The sequence below is a fragment of the Jaculus jaculus genome, chromosome 5 (genome assembly GCF_020740685.1).
Source record: "Jaculus jaculus isolate mJacJac1 chromosome 5, mJacJac1.mat.Y.cur, whole genome shotgun sequence".
Classification (NCBI taxonomy): Eukaryota; Metazoa; Chordata; class Mammalia; order Rodentia; family Dipodidae; genus Jaculus; species Jaculus jaculus.
In genome coordinates, this window is record NC_059106.1 from 74,096,416 (window position 1) to 74,114,856 (window position 18,441).

Genomic DNA, 18,441 nt, shown 5'->3' on the forward strand with positions numbered 1-18,441 from the left:
AATTGGAGTGGGCAAGATTCCTAACTTGCCAGAAGTCACACAACTAGAAAAATGCAGAGGTAAGATTCAGAAATGAGATCTGTCAGGTTTGGGTGACCCCTTAGCCATACTGTTTTCCCCAAGTTTAAAGGCAATTCAATATTTGCCAGACTCCCACTGGACCCCTGGCAGTGAGCCTAATCATTTAATAGCACACCTGATTAGAGACTTTAAGAACATATTTACATTTCCTTGCCAAGAGAATGGTAACATTAATACAGTTGATCCCTTTGGCCTTTGGCAGAAGCAGTTCTAAATAAACAGACATTAACAAAAGCCACCCACTGGGTTTGTGGTAGAAATGCCCACACACCAAGGGAACTTCAAGCTGGTATGATTAGATGCTTTTTTTTTTTTTCTTTTTGGCCGCCCCAGTCACTCAGTAATAAATCACCTAGAAATGAACATCTCTGTCACTCACTCCTATGATCTTCCACATCCATAAAGACATCCTCACCTCCCTTTCCTTTTCTAAAGTGAATATTCTGCAATGTCTCGATTCAAGGTGGATCAGCCTGTCTCAACACTTCACCCTGTAACTGCCAATGAAGGCAAGAGTTAAGCATGCACCTTAGCCTTATACTGTCTAAAGAGAAGTTTCTTACATGGAGTGTGGTTTCTCTCCCGCCCCTATTGTCTACACGCCAAGATGGGCATTGCAGTCCCTCAGGTGTACTAATTCAGAGGCAAACCTAATTTGTAGGAATTGTTCTCTGAAATCCAGGAATAAACTCTTGGCTATTTTCAGACAAAGATAGAGGTAGGAGTCTTTAGAAATGAGCTAGGAAGGAGCTTAAAATACTTCACATTCCAGAAACCCTTCCCTTCCCCCAAAGTGATGGCTTTATTCCCACTGGGTTCTCGGCAGTGTTGACTCAAAGGAACTGAAGCTTGGAGCCAGGCAGCTGGTACTAGGTGTGAGAGTTTAGACAAATGCTTTCGCTGTCTTCTAAACTCCAATTTTCTTATCTGTAAAATGGGGCCAGCCCCAAACCCCTTTCTCTCCATGTTATTGAAAGGATTAAGATATGCAAAATTAGTGCTGGAGAGATGGCTTAGTAGTTAAGGCACTTGCCTGCAAAACCAAAGGACCTCAGTTCGATTTCCCAGGACCCATGTAAGCCAGGTGCACAAGGTGGCACATGGACACATGTGTCTGGAGTTCATTTGCAGTGGCTGGAGGTCCGGGCATGTCCATTGTCTCGATCTGCCTCTTCCTCTCTCTTTCTCAGATAAATAAAATGTTGTTTTTTTTTTTTTTAAGGTATGTAAAATTAGGCAGCATTAATGCCTATGCTCATGGGTCCCTATGTTTTTTTTGTTTTCAAGGTAGAGTCTCACTTTAGCCCACGCTGACCTGGCATTCACTATGTAGTCTCAGGGTGGCCTCAAACTTACAGCAATTCTCTTACTTCTGCCTCCTGAGTGCTGTGATTAAAGGTGTGAGTAACCATGCCTGTCCACTTAAAATTTATTTGTGTGTGTGTGTCTGTGAGAGAGAGAGAGAGAGAGAATGAACCAGGCCTCTTGCACCATTTTGTGTACCTGGCTCTCCTTGGGTCCATGAGAATTGAGCCCCAGGCCAGCAAGCTTGGCAAATTAAGTGCCTTCACCTGTGGAGCCATCTCCCCAGCTCTCCTTATCTTAGAATGCCCACGAATTCTTTCAAGATCCAGTTAAAAAAAGAGTCCTATAAATAAGTGTGTTGACAAGTGGTCTCAGAAGAGAATGTGCCTAGTATGTACCAGCGCCCCCAGAAGAGAGACTGGGCATTTGAAGAACTGTGTGCTTTGCTGGATGTTATGGCGCATGCCTGTAATCTCAACTCTCAAGTGGAGGAGGCAAGAGGATCAGGAGGTCAATCTGGACTACTTGAGACTGAAAAAAAGGAAAGAAAGCCAGGCATGGTGGTACATGCCTTTAAATCCCAGCATTTGGGAAATTGAGGTAGAAGGGTCACTGTGAGAATTGGAGGCCACCCTGAGACTACATAGTGAATTCCAGGTCAGCTTGGGCTAGAGAAAGACCCTACCTCAAAAAAAAAAAAAAAAAAAAAAAAAAGGTCTCCAGCCAGAGTTTTTTATTTATTTATTTATTTATTTATTTGAGAGCGACAGACACAGAGAGAAAGACAGGTAGAGGGAGAGAGAGAGAATGGGCGCGCCAGGGCTTCCAGCCACTGCAAACGAACTCCAGACGCATGCGCCCCCTTGTGCATCTGGCTAACGTGGGACCTGGGGAACCGAGCCTCGAACCGGGATCCTTAGGCTTCACAGGCAAGCGCTTAACTGCTAAGCCATCTCTCCAGCCCCAGAGTGGTTCTTAATATACATATTTTATTTTTATTTGAGAGAGAGAGACAGAAAAGAGTAAGAATGGGTGTGCTAGGGCCTCTAGCCACTGCAAATGAACAGCAGATGCATGTGCCACCATGTGCAACTAGCTTATATGGGTTCTGGGGAGTTGAACCTGGTTTCTTAGCCTTAACCGCTAAACCATCTCTCCAGTGCCCTCTTTTTTAAAATTTTGTTTTTATTCATTTGTTAGAGACAGTGAGAGGCAGAGGGAGAGAGAGAATGGATGCGCCAGGACCTCTAGCCACTGCAAAAGAGCTTCAGATGCATGCATCACCTTGTGCATCTGGCTTACATGGGTCCTGAGGAATTGAATCTGGGTCCTTTGGCTTTTCAGGATAACACCTTAACTGCTGAGCCATCCATCCAGCCCCCCCCCCCTTTTAATGTTTTATTTATTTATTCATTTGAGAGAGAGAGAGAGTATACCAGGGCCTCTAGTCACTGCAATAGAACTCCAGTTACATGTGCCACCTTGTGCATTTGGCTATGTGTGTACTAGAGAATTGTACCTGGGTCCTTAGACTTTGCAGGCAAGTGCCTTGACCACTAACCCATCTCTCCAGCCCCCAAGTTGTTTTTTTCCTCTCCTTTTGGTGCTGCTGGGGATGGAATCCGGGGTCTTGTACATGCTAGGCAAGTGCTCTATTATAGAACTACATCACAAGAGAAGCTTCATAACCTTGCTCAGGCTCCATGGAAGTTCAGGTATCCAGGCAAGCAATACTAACTCAGGCCGTAACTGTAAGGCAGGATTAGTAGAGATGTTTGTGGCCTTTCTAATCAGCAACTGTTTTCTTTTTCTTTTTTCAAATATTTTATTTGAAAGAGAGAAAGAAGCAGATAGACAGAGAATGGGAGTGCCAGGGCCTCTAGCCCTGCAAATAAACTCCAGATGCATGTGTCACCTTGTACATTTGGCTTATGTGGGTCCCAGGGAATTAAACCTGGATCCTTTGGCTTTGCAAGCAAGTGCCTTAACCACTAAACCATCTCTCCAGTCCTGTTTTCTTGTCAGAGTCCCAGATAGGGCCTCTTTGGAGCAAAACAACCCAATCCAGTACACAAGTACAGCAGAGTGCCTGGCTAGTTATGGAACATTTGCTCCACTTCATGCTGATAAGTGGCAGGCACAGTGGCCCCATGGAGATGCAGTTCCAACAAGCAGCTTAAATGGTGGAGTTCCGCTTACTTACTAGTGCACCCCACGCTAATCAAGCAAGCTGATCACTACAATGTCATGGCTAAGACCTCTCACTCTGGAGATAGGCAGGGCTAGTTTCAAATCGCATCTTGGTTTCTTACTAGCTGTGTGACCTTGCTTAGTTCTATTTAAGAAGAACATACCCTCACTGTCCTAATAGATGGCTCTGGCATTTGGCTGGTGAAACAGCAAGTAGTGTAAGACATAGGTAGTTGCCCCATACTCTAACCATTGGCAACTTCTCTCACCTCGCATTTATAGCAAATTTATGAGAGAACTATGGATGGGAAAAGAAAGCCTTCATTTTTCTTTCATTAATCAAGGCAGAAATTATTTTTTTTTTAAAGTCACAATAGATCAGAAATTCTCAGATAACTTTTTGGTTTGTTTTTTCAAGGTAGAGTCTCATTTTAGCCCAGGCTGACCTAGAAATCATTATGTAGTCTCATACTGGCCCTGAACTCAAAGTGATCATCCTAACTCTGCTTGTAGAGTGTTGAGATTAAAGGTGTGTGCCACCGCACTCCTCTCAGATAACTTTTTTTTTTTTTTTTTTTTAAGATATAGTAGGGCTGGAGAGATGGCTTAGCAGTTAAGTGCTTGCCTGTGAAGCCTAAGGACCCCAGTTCAAGTCTCAATTTCCCAGGACCCATGTTAGCCAGATGCACAAGGGGGCACACACATCTGGAGTCCGTTTGCAGTGGCTGAAGGCCCTGGCACACTCATTCTCTCTCTCTCTGCCACTTTCAAATAAATAAATAAAAATAAACAAGCAAACAAAAAAGATATACTACAGGGCCTGAACAGATGGGTCAGTGGTTAAAGTTACTTGCTTGCAAAGTCTGGCAGCCTGAGTTAAATTCCCCAGGACCCACATAAAGCCAGATGCACAAAGTGGCACCTGTGTTTGGAGTTCATCTGGCAAGAGGCCCAGGTGCACCCATACTCTTCTCTCAAATACATTTAAAAAAAATTTTTTTAAAGACATACTACAGCTGGGCATGGTGGTACACATCTTTAATCCTAGCACCCGGGAGGCAGAGGTAGGAGGATTGCCATGAGTTTGAGGCCACTCTGAGACTAGAGAGAATTCCAGGTCAGCCTGAGCTAGAGTGAGACCCTACCTCAAACCTCCCCTCCCCCAAAAGGAAAATGACACAGTACAAATGGTCATCAGTCTACTAAAAGAACAACCACTCTATATGAATAGTTTAGGAAGAAGTTTAAGGTCTACTTCTTCATTCACAACCTGCAAAAGCCCTGTGAAATATTTACCCCCATCTTACAGATAAGGAAACTAAGATTCAGGAAGGCAAAGCAAAAAGCCCACAGAAGTGGCAGAGCTGGGATTTCAAGTTCTTGAAATATAAATTCAGCACTCTGCAATACGTGAGAATTTTATTTTTACCAGAGTACTGAGCCAACATTGTTTAGACATGTCTGAAATGGTGGTTCAGGAACCCAGAGTGGAATGACCAGGTTAGCAACATGGTTAGAAATTTGCAGTCTCGCCGGGCGTGGTGGCGCACACCTTTAATCCCAGCACTCAGGAGGCAGAGGTAGGAGGATCGCCATGAGTTCAAGGCCACCCTGAGACTACAGAGTTAATTCTAGGTCAGCCTGGACCAGAGTGAGACCCTACCTCGAAAAACAAAAAACAAAAAAAAAAAAAAGAAAAAAGAAATTTGCAGTTTCCCAGATCACTTGTGGCTACTCTGAAATAGTTTTCCCTGGTTCAGGAAGATTCAGATGACATAAGCTACCTCCACTCTGACATATTTGAGAAATCTTTTATTAGAAGATGTCCCAGAAGGCAACAGTTTAAAATCAAGCAGTCAATAATCAGAACTAAATACAAAAATTCAGGTAAACTTGCCTTTGAAAATAAAGCAGACCCTTGCAACAGGAGTTTTTTTTTTTTCCTTGTACAAAAACAACACCACTTTGCAAAAGGCATACAAAAATACAGTATAAAAAAAAGAGAGAGAAAGAGAGATAAAGACTCCCCCAGCAGCAGCTTATAAAACACAAACTATTCAGGTGAGATATCAGTAGCCTGTTCCCCACTTGTCCTCCCAACACAGTTCCAAAAGACAGGTGCCCCCTGAAAATCTTACTCCAGAAGATATTTCCAAAACTTCCACTAGGGTCCTCTGAGGCCAGGAAGCAACCTCAGACAAGAGACTTATCATGGACAGTAAGTTTGGAAGTGTCATCAGTTTTTCAGAGCCACTGATAGTGCTCACTGCTTCCACTTCTCTACTTCCAAATTCAGGATCAGCAGGAAACCTGCCTTCCTGGGAAGAATTGTGGAAGGGCTGGTCCTTCAGCCAGGCTGGGCTGAAGTGTTCCTGAGGTTGCCCACAAGACAGCTGCTGGGTTGGGTGGCTTTCTCAGCTTGGAAGCTGGGAAAAGCTTTCTTAGATTCCACCTGAAGCTGCAGAGTCCAGCTGGGGCAAAATCTATCATGGCTGGCTCCTGGAGGAACCTGTTACCCATCAAGAAACAAGTCTACCTTCTGGGGCCTGGATTGGGTGCCAATGGCTTTCCCCTGAATCTTAGTGAGGCCCAGATTCTGGGAAAGGAATCTGACTCATGTCAGACTGGCAGAGAACCAGGCTGGTGGCTGCATAACCAGCAAGCTCCTTGGAGTTGCATGAGAATGACAGGTTTACACAATTCCAGTAGAACTTCAAACAGAATCAAGGAGAGGCGATGGAAAAGAGGAAGTGATACAGTGTTTCCTTGTAAGGTTCCTTCTACCTGCCTTGAGAAAAGGATCCCAGATGGGAATTATCTAGCCCTTGGAAAACACCTGGGCAAGAAACAAGTTCATGAGCCAGGACTCCAAACCTGCCCCATACCCCAGACTGGGACCTATTTTCTCATGTCTTGGCAAAATATTTCTGATCTGTGGAAAGGGTGCTGTAGTGCTTACTGCATAATAAAGGCAGAATGAAACAAAAAAGTCTCCCCCAGAGAGGGACAGAAAGGTCTCTCTGGAAGGCCCAAAGGGCTTTGAGAGAAAGAGGCAAAGCTCTTTAAATGTTCTCTACATTGTAGCACTGAGAGGGAAAGGGGTGTGGCCTAACATTCTCTCTCTCACATACATACATACATACAATACATACATATATATACATACATACATATATATATATGTATACACACACACACACACACACATATATAAAACCTAAATATTCCAGTCCTCAGCTACTGTAAAGTGTCTGACAGTGAGGTAATGGTCCGTGTTGATCAAGTCTGTGAGCTGGTCTTCACTCAGGACAGCTCATGTGTCTCCTGGAAAAAGGAGCCTCAGGGAGAGTGTCCAGGCCCAGCTGTCCTTGTGTCACCCCCAGGGACACCAGTGGGAGCAGCATCCTCTCCTAGCCTAAAGCTCCTGCAGTGTGAGATTTCATGCAGGCTGCAGCCCCCGACATCGTCCACCACCTGTTGCATAGCATCTGTCAGCCTTTTCTTCGGAGTTAGGCAGACCCTAAGGCTCCTCAGTCAGCTGCCCACTGAGAAGCCAAAGGCGCCAGAAAAGACACAGCACTCCCATGAGTCGGGCAGGGAAGGAGGAGAGCTGGTCTCAAGGTTTCCAAGAATGCAAGCCCTTACTGAGTGTGCACTGGTTGCAATGCATTCTGGTATCTACTGTTCAGACTGCCTCGCTGTAACCAAAATGTGCAAATTACTAAAAGGGAAGAGAGGGAGGCTGAAGAAAAAAAAAAAAATAAAGAAACTCATGTCTGTGAAACAGAAGAGTTGGACATTTTGGTCAGTTAGCAGCCACTGAGGTATGCGATTCTTTTCTGCAGTTGCTGCTGCCGACATCTGAGCTGCCTTTTCTCTGTAGCCATCTTCTTCTCAGCCCCCACCAGGGCTTGTAAGTATTCCAAGGCCTTGCTCAGGATCACTACTTTGGGAGCCTTGGAGCAGCTGGCCAGTGTGGGCACCTGGTCCCTCAGGGCCAAGAACCTGGAGCGGAGGTCATTTCGTCTTTTGCGCTCCAAGAAGTTGTGGTTTTTCCTCTTGGTCACGTCTTCAGTATCAGAACTGATAGGTTTGGGGTGGCAGGACTGGGGAGCCTCATTTTCTACAGGTGGGGGGCTCACAATCTCTTCATCTTCCTCCTCTTCCTCCTCTTCTTCCTTCTCCTCAGGAGCTTCTGTCTCCAGAGTCTCTTCCTGGGGACCCCTCTCTGGAGCCTCCTCTTGGGAGCAACTTTCTGGAGGAAAACGAGCAGCATAGTTATGCTGTTGCTGATGGATGGAGATGTGGAAGTGTTTCATGCAGGGGTCCAGAGGGTCTGCTCGCACTGTGATGGTGACTGGCTTCCGTATATCCAGAGACTGTCTCTTCTCCACTGTCACAACATCGATTTCTTCACCTTCTATCCAAGAAGACAGAGATGAAGAGAAGAAACACATCCCATGAGGAGCATATACACACACATCCTACAGCTTTAGCCCTCTGTGCTGGGGCTTGGGAAGGTAGGTGACATGTCCCTGATTTAGATATCAACAAACTGAAGTGAGGAGAAAGACAGCTGATTTATTTGTGCTGGGATAACAGCAGAGTGACGGAAAGGAGGGGAAATAAGCAAGAAGGAAAATATTCTCCAATTTCCTTTTGCACAGCAAGGCTTAGATAAGAACAAAAGGCAGACCCAAGCCAACAGCCCCCAGCCTGCACAGGCTCTCTCCTCCCCCACTGAGAGGAGGAGAGAAAGAGCTACCGGCCTGGGACAAAGTTTAGCTCTAAAGATCTTCCCCAGTCGGGCTCTTTCATGCCCAATCAGAATTGTAAATGAGGGGTTTGTGCGCAGAGCTGCCCTTTGTTCCTGCCCAGCACAGCCAGCACTTGGGAATTGTTACTTTTCACAAGTTATAAATCCTATTATTCCCCCACCTCTCTATTCTACCATCCTTTCAGCTGAAGATGCTGAGAAGGGAGGGCTCCAACCATCCCTTCACAGCCACAGAGGGGAGGGGAAGGGCTCCCTCAGGAGCATTTTGCTCCTGGGTTCAATGGGTTTCTAAAGTCATCCATCACTTATAGGTCACCTACCCCACCCCCTTCCCTGGACCAGAAAAGGATTGGATTTGTAATTGCAGGTTAAGAAAGCCTCAGGAACTTCACAAAGGTACAACTGGCCATTTCCAAGCAACCTGCACCAGCAGCAGAGAACCGAGCAGCACAATGACCCAGATATCGGGCCAAGATGCCAGAGGCCCAGGGACAGTAGATGTACCCCTACCATTCCCTGGCTGGGAGAGTAACCCAACCAGGGACAGGCAATTAGGGGAAGACCCTCCTGCAATCCACATTGTGCAGCCAGCCCTCACACAGGCCACCTTAAAGCATTCTGGACCCAGGACAGAAGAGCTCAGTTCTCAGCCTCTTTTGCATATCAGGAAGCTTCAGTCCCTTTGTCAGGAAGGTTTCCATTGTGTGGACAATCGCATTATTTCTCCATTAATAAAACCTGACCATTCAGCCCTCCTGGCCCCAAAGCCTGTGATTGGCTGGCTAAGCTGTGTTTGGAATGCTGTTTTACCCTGCCTCTAACTCCTATTGGCTGAACTCTGCCGTCTATCACACTCCCCACCCCCCCTCATTGTTTGCAATCTGTTGCATTTTGTTCTAGGCCATGTGGCCAGAGAGTGAACCAGGAGCCCCTAAGCAGATCCAGGTTAAAGGGCAGGTCAGAAAATGCTTCAGGACATTTTCCTACTTCCCAAACCTTCAACTTTCACTGTTAAAGCTCAGCTGTAGCCTGGAAGGCTCTACCTAAGGATGAGACCACTTAAAACACCATTCTTCCTTTTCAGAAAGTAGAAAGTGATTCTACCCAGATAAAGAAATGTCCTTAGCAGGACAATCAAGTCCAGCCTCATTTGCAAAGAGAAAAACTGAGGCCCAGATAGGCCGCAACCCCCCACCCCATCACCTTTGTAATGTTCTCAGCTGCAAATTAAGACTTCCAAATCTATGTTCTCTCTACCACTCTATCAGCCTTTGTGGAGACAGATAGCTGTTGGTTTCTTGATCTCAATAGTCTCATTTGAGCCATTAGACAAGCTCTTGGTTTAGGGGGGAAAAAAGTTAAAAACAACCTTAACACAATGGAGTGAAAAAAAAAAGTAACTTTTAATTTTGTCAGCTTCATATCTCTCCTTAAGTATATGACACCTTCAAGTCAGTTTCAAATGCTCATGTAAATTATCCTCTAACGCTGCAGTTTTCTGTCCTAATCATTGTGGCAACAGCCTCAGCCTGAACTCTCCAAGAGCATTCTCTCCAGTACTTTTTACAAGTAGAGGTCTATGAGGTTGGGTAAGAAAGAGCAAGGTGGTCTGGGGGCACAAGATGCTCCCGTCTGCTCTCGGTGAGACTCACACTTGCAGCAGGGATGAAGAGGGAGGCCTAAAGTTCTTGCCCAGAGGTTGGGACAAAGTAGAAGCCACTGGACATCTGCTAAATGCCAAGGAGCAGCTGTAACCTCCAAATGGATTGTGAGGAAACCAGGTCACCTTTTTCTACCAAAGCAACAGGCAGGTGTAGTCTTTCTCAGAGAGGCTACCAGGAAGACCCTCCGAACATCAAGGAAGTGGAGCCAAATTGGGATGGAGGGTTGGGAAAAGAAGTTGGCTAGACAGCCGGAAGCTGGGACTCACTTCTAGCGATTTCCTATCTCCGAGCCTCAATTTTCCCATTAACGGGAGCAATTATTCTTCCTCTCCCAGTCTCGGGTCATGGTGACCAGGATGTAGAAGTGGTCAGAGAGTGGGGTCGAGGGCAAGAGGAGGCAATTTAAAGTAAAGCAAACATTAGTCTAGGTTTTTTAAAGGACGAAGGCTTTGGCTCCGCACAAAAGGCTCCTCAGCTTCTTCTCTCCCTAGGGGAGTGTGAGTTTCCCAGGCAAAGAACTAAAACAGCTTTAAGCTTGGAGTGTCTCTTAAGGGACCCCTTTGAACCTTCCAAGGACCAAAATCCCCTACAGTCCAACGGGAGTATTGTCCTCTCCCAGCGCCAAGCCTCACCGTGTCGCCCTTGTCCCCTGGGGCTCCAATCACCATCAGAGGGACGCTGGCTCCCTTCCCACTTCTCCAAACTGTTTACCAACACACCCACGTGCCAGACAGACACGGCTGGGGGCTGCACCAACAGCTTCAGCCAGAAAATGAGGTGATGGAAAGGCTTAAGACCCAGTGCCTGCCCTCAGACAGAGGTAGCGTTTTGGCCACCCATGGGGGTGCCTCCCTCTTAGATGGCCCGGGGTGGTCCTTACCCGAGTCGCTGGGGCTTTCGGACCCGGAGCAGGCCTGGGTCTTGGGCTCGCCCAGCTGACAGGGGGTGGTGGGCGCCGGGTTGCTGGCTTCCAGGCTGGGAGTGCAGTCCGGGGTGGTGACGGGTGCTTTGGGCGGGTTCCCCCGAGGCGCGCCAGAGGTGATCTTGTCGCTCACCGCTCTCTCCAGCCGTTCTCGGGCCGAGAAGCCGCTCCACATGCAGTCACGGCGGATGATGGAAGCATAATTCCTCCCCCAAGCTTTCGAGTGGCCCCGAGATTCCACCTCGTCCCCGGTACCCCCTCCTGCTGACCAGGGCTCAGGGGGACCAATCCCAATGGTTGGGTCCCCGGCGCCGGGACTGGAGCCCCAGGGCGGCGACGTGGGGGGCGACGGCACCAGCTCGAATTTCTTCCAGATGTCCTCGCTGGGCGCCGTGGAGCGGTAGAAATCCTCCCCGCAGTCATAGTCGTAGAAATAGTGCTGGTACGAGTCGAAGTCCATGTCCGCTCCCTGCGGGAGGGAAGGAGAGGAAGAGGGAGGCGTGCTACCGGGGTGCTGCTGCTGCTGCTGCTGCTGGCCGAGGGGGGAGAGGAGGCGACTCCGAGTCCCTCTGCACGGTCGCCTGGCGAACTCTGGTCCCCTCAACACACAACCACCTCGCCAAGCCCGCCGGCTGGGCAGCCCAGCTCCCGGCCCTCCGGTTCCAGGCAGTCCGGGCTAGGGTCCGAGCGCCCGGGGAAGAGCGCGGAGCAGGACCGGACGGTGGGAAGCGAGTTCAAAGCAAACTTTGCCAGCACCGCCCGGAGCGCAGCGATCCCTCGGGCTCAGCCCGGGCAGGGCGCGGGGGGCGGGGGAGGCGCGCCAGCGCCTTGAAGACAAGCCTCGCAGCCTGCCGGTGTTCCCCCTCCACCCTCCGGGGATCCGCGCCCGTGCCTGTGCCGGGGCCACCCGCAGCCTCACCTCGCTACGGCCGCCCGCCCGCCACCTGGAGCGGACCGGCTCCCCGCCGGCTCGGGGCAGCCCGGCAGCCCGCACTCACTTACTCACTCACACACACACACAGATACACAGATACACACACGCGCGCGCGCGCGCCACCGAGTGCGCGCCCCCCCCACGCGCTCAGGAACGCGCCGAGAGCGCGCGCGCCCCCGGCCTCGCTCGCGCACGGCGGCCCCGACGCTCCTGAGATCGGCGCGGGAGCGCGAGCTGCGGGCGCATTGTTTCCAGACTGCCTTATATCTCGTCGTCGCCTAGCCCCAGACTTGGGGACTCTGGGGAGGGTGCTGGGGGGGACGGGGGGCGGCTAGGAAGCAAGCCCCTCCCTCTTCCCCGCCCCTTTCTCAGCAGGCGACAGGTGGGGCCGACCCCACCTCCTGGCTGTGCGAGTCGGCTCTATTCTCTTGTGTCCCTTGAAGCGCTCCCCCACCCCAAATAAATGGCACCCCGGGGAGCGCTGATCCCCACGCGAGCTGATGCAGCCCCGCGGGCGCCGAAGGGAGGCGTGACTGTCCCCAGAGGCGCTGGCAGGCCTGCCGATTCGACGAAAGCTGCGCTGCCTGCCGCCTTCCCCGGGCAGGACCAGGGCTGCTCCCCGCCCCACCCCACCCTGCAAACCCACTTTCCCCGGCGGGCGCGCCCCGCTGGCTTCAGGTGCGTCCGACCCACCGCAGAGTGGGGGGAGCGGCGGCCACTGCACCTCCATCGCGCCACCTGGCGGCTCTGCGCCCGGAACCCGGCCTCACGCTGCTGGCCTTCGCTTCATCAATTCTTGGCCCATCTCTTTTTAGCTCAGGGGCCCAAACTTGAGACATTAAAAGTGGTGAACATTAAGATCCTGCAGCATGGCCTGCCTGAGACTAAGTTTCAGGCATAAAATGAGGGGATGGTAATACCTCGTAGAGTCACTTGGGGTGGGGGGAGGATTGGGACACGACTGAACGTATATACAGCACTTGCTTAGTTCCTAGGCAATCCCCCTCCCTCACCCTCTCCCCCAGCCCCGAGTCAGGGTTGACACGTTCTCCCCCCCCCCCCCGACCTTCACACTCTCATCCACCAATATTCGGTCACACAAAACACTCCTAGGAGCTTTTCTTTTTCTTCTCTTGGGTTTTCGAGGTAGGATCTGTCTTTAGCCCCAGCTGACCTGGAATTCACTATGTAGTCTCAGGATGGCCTCGAATTTACGGCAATCCTATTTCTGCCTCCCAAGTGTGCCACCATGTCTGAGTCAAATAAAAGTATGTATTTATTTATTTATTTTTGCTTTTTTTTTTTTCAAGGTAGGGTCTCACTCTAGCCCAGGCTGACCTGAAACTTACTCTGCAGTCCCAGGCTGGCCTCAGATTTACATTTATCTTCCTACCTCAGCCTCCTGAATGCTGGGATTGAAAACCACCACGGTAGCCCGGCGTGGTGGCGCACGTCTTTAATCCCAGCACTCGGAAGGCAAAGGTCAGAGGATCGCCGTGAGTTCAAGGCTACCCTGAGACTACATAGTGAATTCAAGGTCAGCCAGGGCCAGAGTGAGACCCTACCTCGAAAAACCAAAACAAAACAAAAAAAACCCCACCATGGGCCAGCCAGTTCCTAGGAGCTTTACTGGCAGAGAAAAGACTATGGGCCTGAGAAGGTGGAAACGTCCTTGAAACCCCTGCTTTGCATTTGCTAGCTGTGGGGCCAAGGTGTTTGAAGTTGTGCCTTGAATCTCTGGCCAAGATGACGGATCTATAATTCCTTTGTGTTATCTACTACATAGGTTACCCTCCAGGAAAGAGGAAAAACTAACTAAATAGGTTAGGATGGCTGCCACAGCATCTAGACTCCACCTGGCATCAAGGTCTGGGGTCTGGTTGCCTGCCATCTCTCGTTTCCCCTCCCATCCTTGTGGTGTAAGAACACCAAACTACACACTGCTGGCATCCCAACAGGCTGAAGCCAAAAGTGCCAGTAATTCCATGTGGTTGGAGCAGGGAACAGGATGTGTGAGTTGCCCTGTGGATTGGGAGAGAAGATAAGGAAGAGGACTATCAATTTTGAATTTGTTAGGTCAAAGGCTCATGTGAGCCTGAGCTATAGTGAGACCCTACCTTGAAAAAAAAAATTCATGTATTTGCAAGGGGAGGGCTGAAGAGAGAAAATGGGCATGTTGGGGCCTCCTGCCACTGCAAAGGAACACCAGATGCATGTGTCACTTTGTACATCTGGTTTTATGTGTGTACGTGTGTACTAGGGAATCAAACCTAGGCCATAGGCTATCAGGCTTTGCAAGAGCCTTAACTGCTTAGCCATCACTCCAGCCCCAGTAATTTTTTTCATTTATTTTTATTTGAAACAGAGAGAGAGAAAGGGGGAAGAGCGAGAAAGTAGGCACACCAGGGATTCTAGCCACTGCAAATGAACTCCAGATGCACGTGCTACCTTGTCCATCTGGACTATATGGGACCTAGAGAATTGAACCTGGGTCCTTAGGCTTCGCAAGCAAGCACCTTAACAGCTAAGCCATCTCTCCAGCCCTTTTTGGTTTTTTGAGGTACTGTTTTCCTCTAACTCAGGCTGACCTGGAATTCACTATGTAGTCTCAGGGTGACCTCAAACTCACGGTGGTCCTCCTACCTTTGCCTCCTAAGTGCTGGGACTAAAGGCATGGGTCACCACACCAGGCTCTGAACTGACTTTTTTTTTTTTTTTTTTCTCTTGTAGGGTTTCACTCTAGTCTAGACCTGGAACTCACTATGTAGTCTCAGGGTGACCTTGAACTCGTGACAATCCTCCTACCTGTGCCTAAGTATTGGGATTAAAGGCATGCGCCACCATGCCCCTCTTGAACTGACTTCTTGAATGATCTAGCCAAGTAGCTTTTACGGAGACAGCCTGCATGCCCTGCTCAGTGCTGAACATTGAACAGGAGGCCCAGAAAAGGCTCCAAGTTTGGTTGCAGCCCTGAGGCACAGGGATTGGACTGATTTTTGGTGTCTTGTTCTCTGGTTCACAGATGTCTGGGGGTGGGGGGATTTTAGTACCAGTCAAGGGTGTTGGTTACAAATGACAGATACAGAAGCCAGCCTTCGATAAATGTAGGCAGAAAATGTCTTTTTGGGGAAAATTTGGGATATACAATTCATGGAAGGCTGGAAATCTGTTTGTAGAATAGGGTTTCTTTTTGTTGTTTGTTTAGTGCTCTGTGTCCTATACCCCCTCCCCCTTGGGCCAGAATCTCTTTAACCTAAATTCATCTTGAACTCCTAGCAATCTTCTGCCTCAGTCTTCCAAGCCCCAGTTTGGGGCCTTCTTTGTCTAGACTGGAGCCTCAACTCAGCAGTTCCTCCTCATGAATTCATTGTTGTAAATGATGTCCTAGCGGCAACCAGGAGGTTCCCTCACCTTAGGAAATAGGAAAGGGGCAATTACATTATCTCCTGGGGGCCAGGGAGGTGGCTCAGTGGTTAAAGGTGCTCTTTCAAAGCCTGTAGGCCATGGTTCAATTTCCTAGTACCCATGTAAATCCAGATGCACAAAAGTGTTACAGGCATCTGGAGTTCTTGTTGCAGCAGCAAAACGCCCCATACTTACCTCCTTCCCTTTCTCTTGTTTTGTTTTTTTGAGGTAGGGTCTCACTGTAGCCCAGGCTGACTTGGAATTTACTATGTAGTCTCGGGCTGGCCTCAAACTTATGGTGATCATCCTCCCTCTTCCTTCTGAGTGTTGGGACTAAAGGCATTTACCGTCATGCTTGTCTAAATAATTTTTTTTTTTTTCACGTCAGACGGGTTATGTGCCAGAGCATAACAAGGTTTAGTGGGAGGCACACGCCACGCAAGAGCGTGAACACCCAATCATCACACTTATGAACTGATAAAAGGGTCAATAAAAATAATTTTTAAATGAGTCTTGAGAGAGATACAGAGACAGGCAGAGAGAGAGAGAGAGAGAGAGAGAAAGGGAGGGAGAGAATGGGTGCACCAGGGCCTCTAGCCACTGCAAAAGAACTCCAGACGCACACGTCACCCTGTGCATCTGACTTACATGGGTACTAGAGAATCGAATCTGGGTCCTTAGGTTTCACAGGCAAATTCCTTCTGCTAAGCCATCTCTCCAGCCCCCCAAATATTTTTTTAAACCATTTTTTCTTTATTAGTCATGTGCATACTCAGTATGTAAAAGCCATGTTGGTACCATCATTAGCCTCCTCCCTGTCCTCCCCCCTCTGAAGGGACCATCCTCGTTGGGGAATGTAGGTCCTGCATTATGGGGGTAGCCATCAGTTATGGGGAAGAGACAATGTCTTTGTGCATAACCTCCCAACTTGTAGCTCTAACAATCTTTCTGCCCCATCTTCCGCGAATTTCCCTGAACCATAATTGGTTGGTTTTAGGTCTACTTCAGTGATGAGGTCTTGGGAGTCTCTGTGTCTTTGGATATCTGGTTTGGTAGGAGTTGAGTGTTCTCTGTGTCTTTCTCCTTCACCCTTGTGCTGATACCAGGTTCACCAAGAAAGCAGCACTCTTGCTCATTTCCCCAATTCCTCGACCCAAAAATATTTTTTAAAATTGTCTTCTAAGGAGTTGGAGAGATGGCTTAGCAGTTAAGGCACTTGCTACAAAGCCAAAGGACCTCGATTCGATTCCCCAGAACCCACATAAGACAGATGCACAAGGAACACATGCATCTGGAGTTCATTTACAGGGCTGGAGGCCCTGATGCGTCCATTCTCTCTCTCTACATGCCTATTTTTTTTCTCTCTCTTGCAAATAAACAAATAAAATTGAAATAACAAACATTGTCTTCTGAGTGAGTATGGTGACACACACCTTTAATCTCAGCACTCAGGGGACTGAGGTAGGTGGATCACCATTAATTCAAGGTTAGTCTGGGCTACAGAGTGAGTTCCAGATCAGCCTAGGATAGAGTTAAACCTTGACTCAAAAAAGCAGTTAGGGGCTGGAGAGTTGGCTTGTAAGGCATTTGCCTGCAAAGCCAAAGGATCCCAGTTCAACTCTCCAGGACCCACATAAGCCAGATGCACAAGGGAGTGCATGCATCTGGAGTTTGTTTGCAGTGGCTTGAGGCCCTAGCACACCCATCCTCTCTCTCTCTCTTTCTGCCCCTTTCTCAAATAAATAAATAAATAATATATATATATAAAAAATAGAGGCCAGGCGTGTTGGTGCATGCCTTTAATTCTAGCACTCGGGAGGCAGAGGTAGGAGGATCACAGTGAGTTTGAGGTCACCTGAGCCTACATAGTGAATTCCAGGCCAGCCTGGACTAAAGTGAGACCTTACCTCAGGAAAAAAAAAAAAAAAAAAAAAAAAAAAGCAATCATAGCTGGAGATATGGCTTAGCAGTTAAAGTGCTTGCTTTCAAAGCCAAAAGAGCCAGGTTTGATTCCCCAGGACCCACATAAGCCAGATGCACAAGGTGACACATGCATCTGGAATTCATTTGCAGCAGCTGGAGGCCCTGGTTGCTCATTCTCTCTCTCTCAAATAAATAAAAATTTAACCTGTTTTAAAAAATTTTAAAGCAATTAAACAGCAGGGTGTGTTGCACATGCCTTTGTTATTATTTTGTTGTTGTTGTTGTTTTGAGGTAGGGTTTCACTCTAGTCCAGGCTGACCTAGAATTTATTATGTAGTCTCAGGGTAGGATCAAACTGATGGTGATCCTCCTTCCTCTGCTTCCCGAGTGCTGTGATTAAAGGCATGCACCAACACTTCTGGCTAGCACATGCCTTTAATCCTAGCACTTGGGAAGCCAAGGTAGAATTGCTGTGAGTTCAAGGCAAACCTGAGATTTCATGGTGAATTCCAGGTCAACTTGGGCTAGAGCAGGATCCCACCTCCAGGGGAAAAAAAAAATGTCTTTTGAGAAGTATTTTTATTTATTTATTTATTTTTATTTTATTTATTTATTTTGGTGTTTTGAGGTAGGATCTCACTCTCGCCCAGACTGACCTGGAATTCACTATGTTGTCTCAGGCTGGCCTTGAACTCTGGGCAATCCACCTACCTCTGCCTCCCAAGTGTTGGGATTAAAGGCGTGCTCCACCATGCCTGGCTTATTTATTTATTTATTGTACATTTTTATTTATTTATTTGAGAGTGACAGACAGAGAGAGAAAGAGGCAGATCTATAGAGAGAATGGGTACGCCAGGGCCTCCAGCCACTGCAAACGAACTCCAGACGTGTGCGCCCCCTTGTGCATCTGGCTAACGTGACATGGGTCCTGGGGAATTGAGCCTTGAACCGGGGTCCTTAGGTTTCACAGGCAAGTGCTTAACTGCTAAGCCATCTCACCAGCCCTATTTATTTATTTTTTGAGGTAGGGTCTCATTCTGCCCCAGGCTGACCTGGAATTCACTACATAGTCACAAAGTGGCCTTAAACTCATGGTGATCCTCCTACCTCTGCCTCCCGAGTTCTGGGATTAAAGGCTTGCACCACTATACCCAGAAGAATTATAGTTCTACTTCATTTTGCATACTTTAATATTATTTTTAATATTTTTAATATTATATTTAATATCTCAGCCTACTGT

At 48.3% G+C, this 18,441-nt stretch overlaps 1 protein-coding gene and 1 non-coding gene across 2 annotated transcripts; both read right to left on the reverse strand.

Annotated features, from left to right (window-relative positions):
- Positions 1-5,373: 5,373 nt before the first annotated feature.
- Mycl (MYCL proto-oncogene, bHLH transcription factor) lies at positions 5,374-11,777 on the reverse strand. Its single transcript, XM_004665289.2, has 2 exons — positions 10,898-11,777; positions 5,374-7,996 (listed from the first exon to the last, which is right to left on the reverse strand). The coding sequence occupies exons 1-2, from the start codon at positions 11,397-11,399 to the stop codon at positions 7,386-7,388; spliced, it is 1,113 nt and encodes a 370-aa protein (XP_004665346.1). The 5' UTR covers positions 11,400-11,777; the 3' UTR covers positions 5,374-7,385.
- A 3,883-nt stretch (positions 11,778-15,660) lies between these two features.
- Positions 15,661-15,765, reverse strand: LOC123461383. Its single transcript, XR_006637663.1, has one exon. It is a non-coding gene; the product is annotated as a small nucleolar RNA U13 (small nucleolar RNA).
- Between the last annotated feature and the right edge of the window lie 2,676 nt (positions 15,766-18,441).

Excerpts from the sequence above, each read along its gene's own strand:
- Mycl (XM_004665289.2), bottom strand. The coding sequence starts at position 11,399 with ATGGACTTCGACTCGTACCAGCACTATTTCTACGACTATGACTGCGGG. Across the intron at positions 7,997-10,897 it reads CGAAAGCCCCAGCGACTCGG|AAGGTGAAGAAATCGATGTT; the intron begins GTAAGGACCACC and ends CTTCTTGGATAG.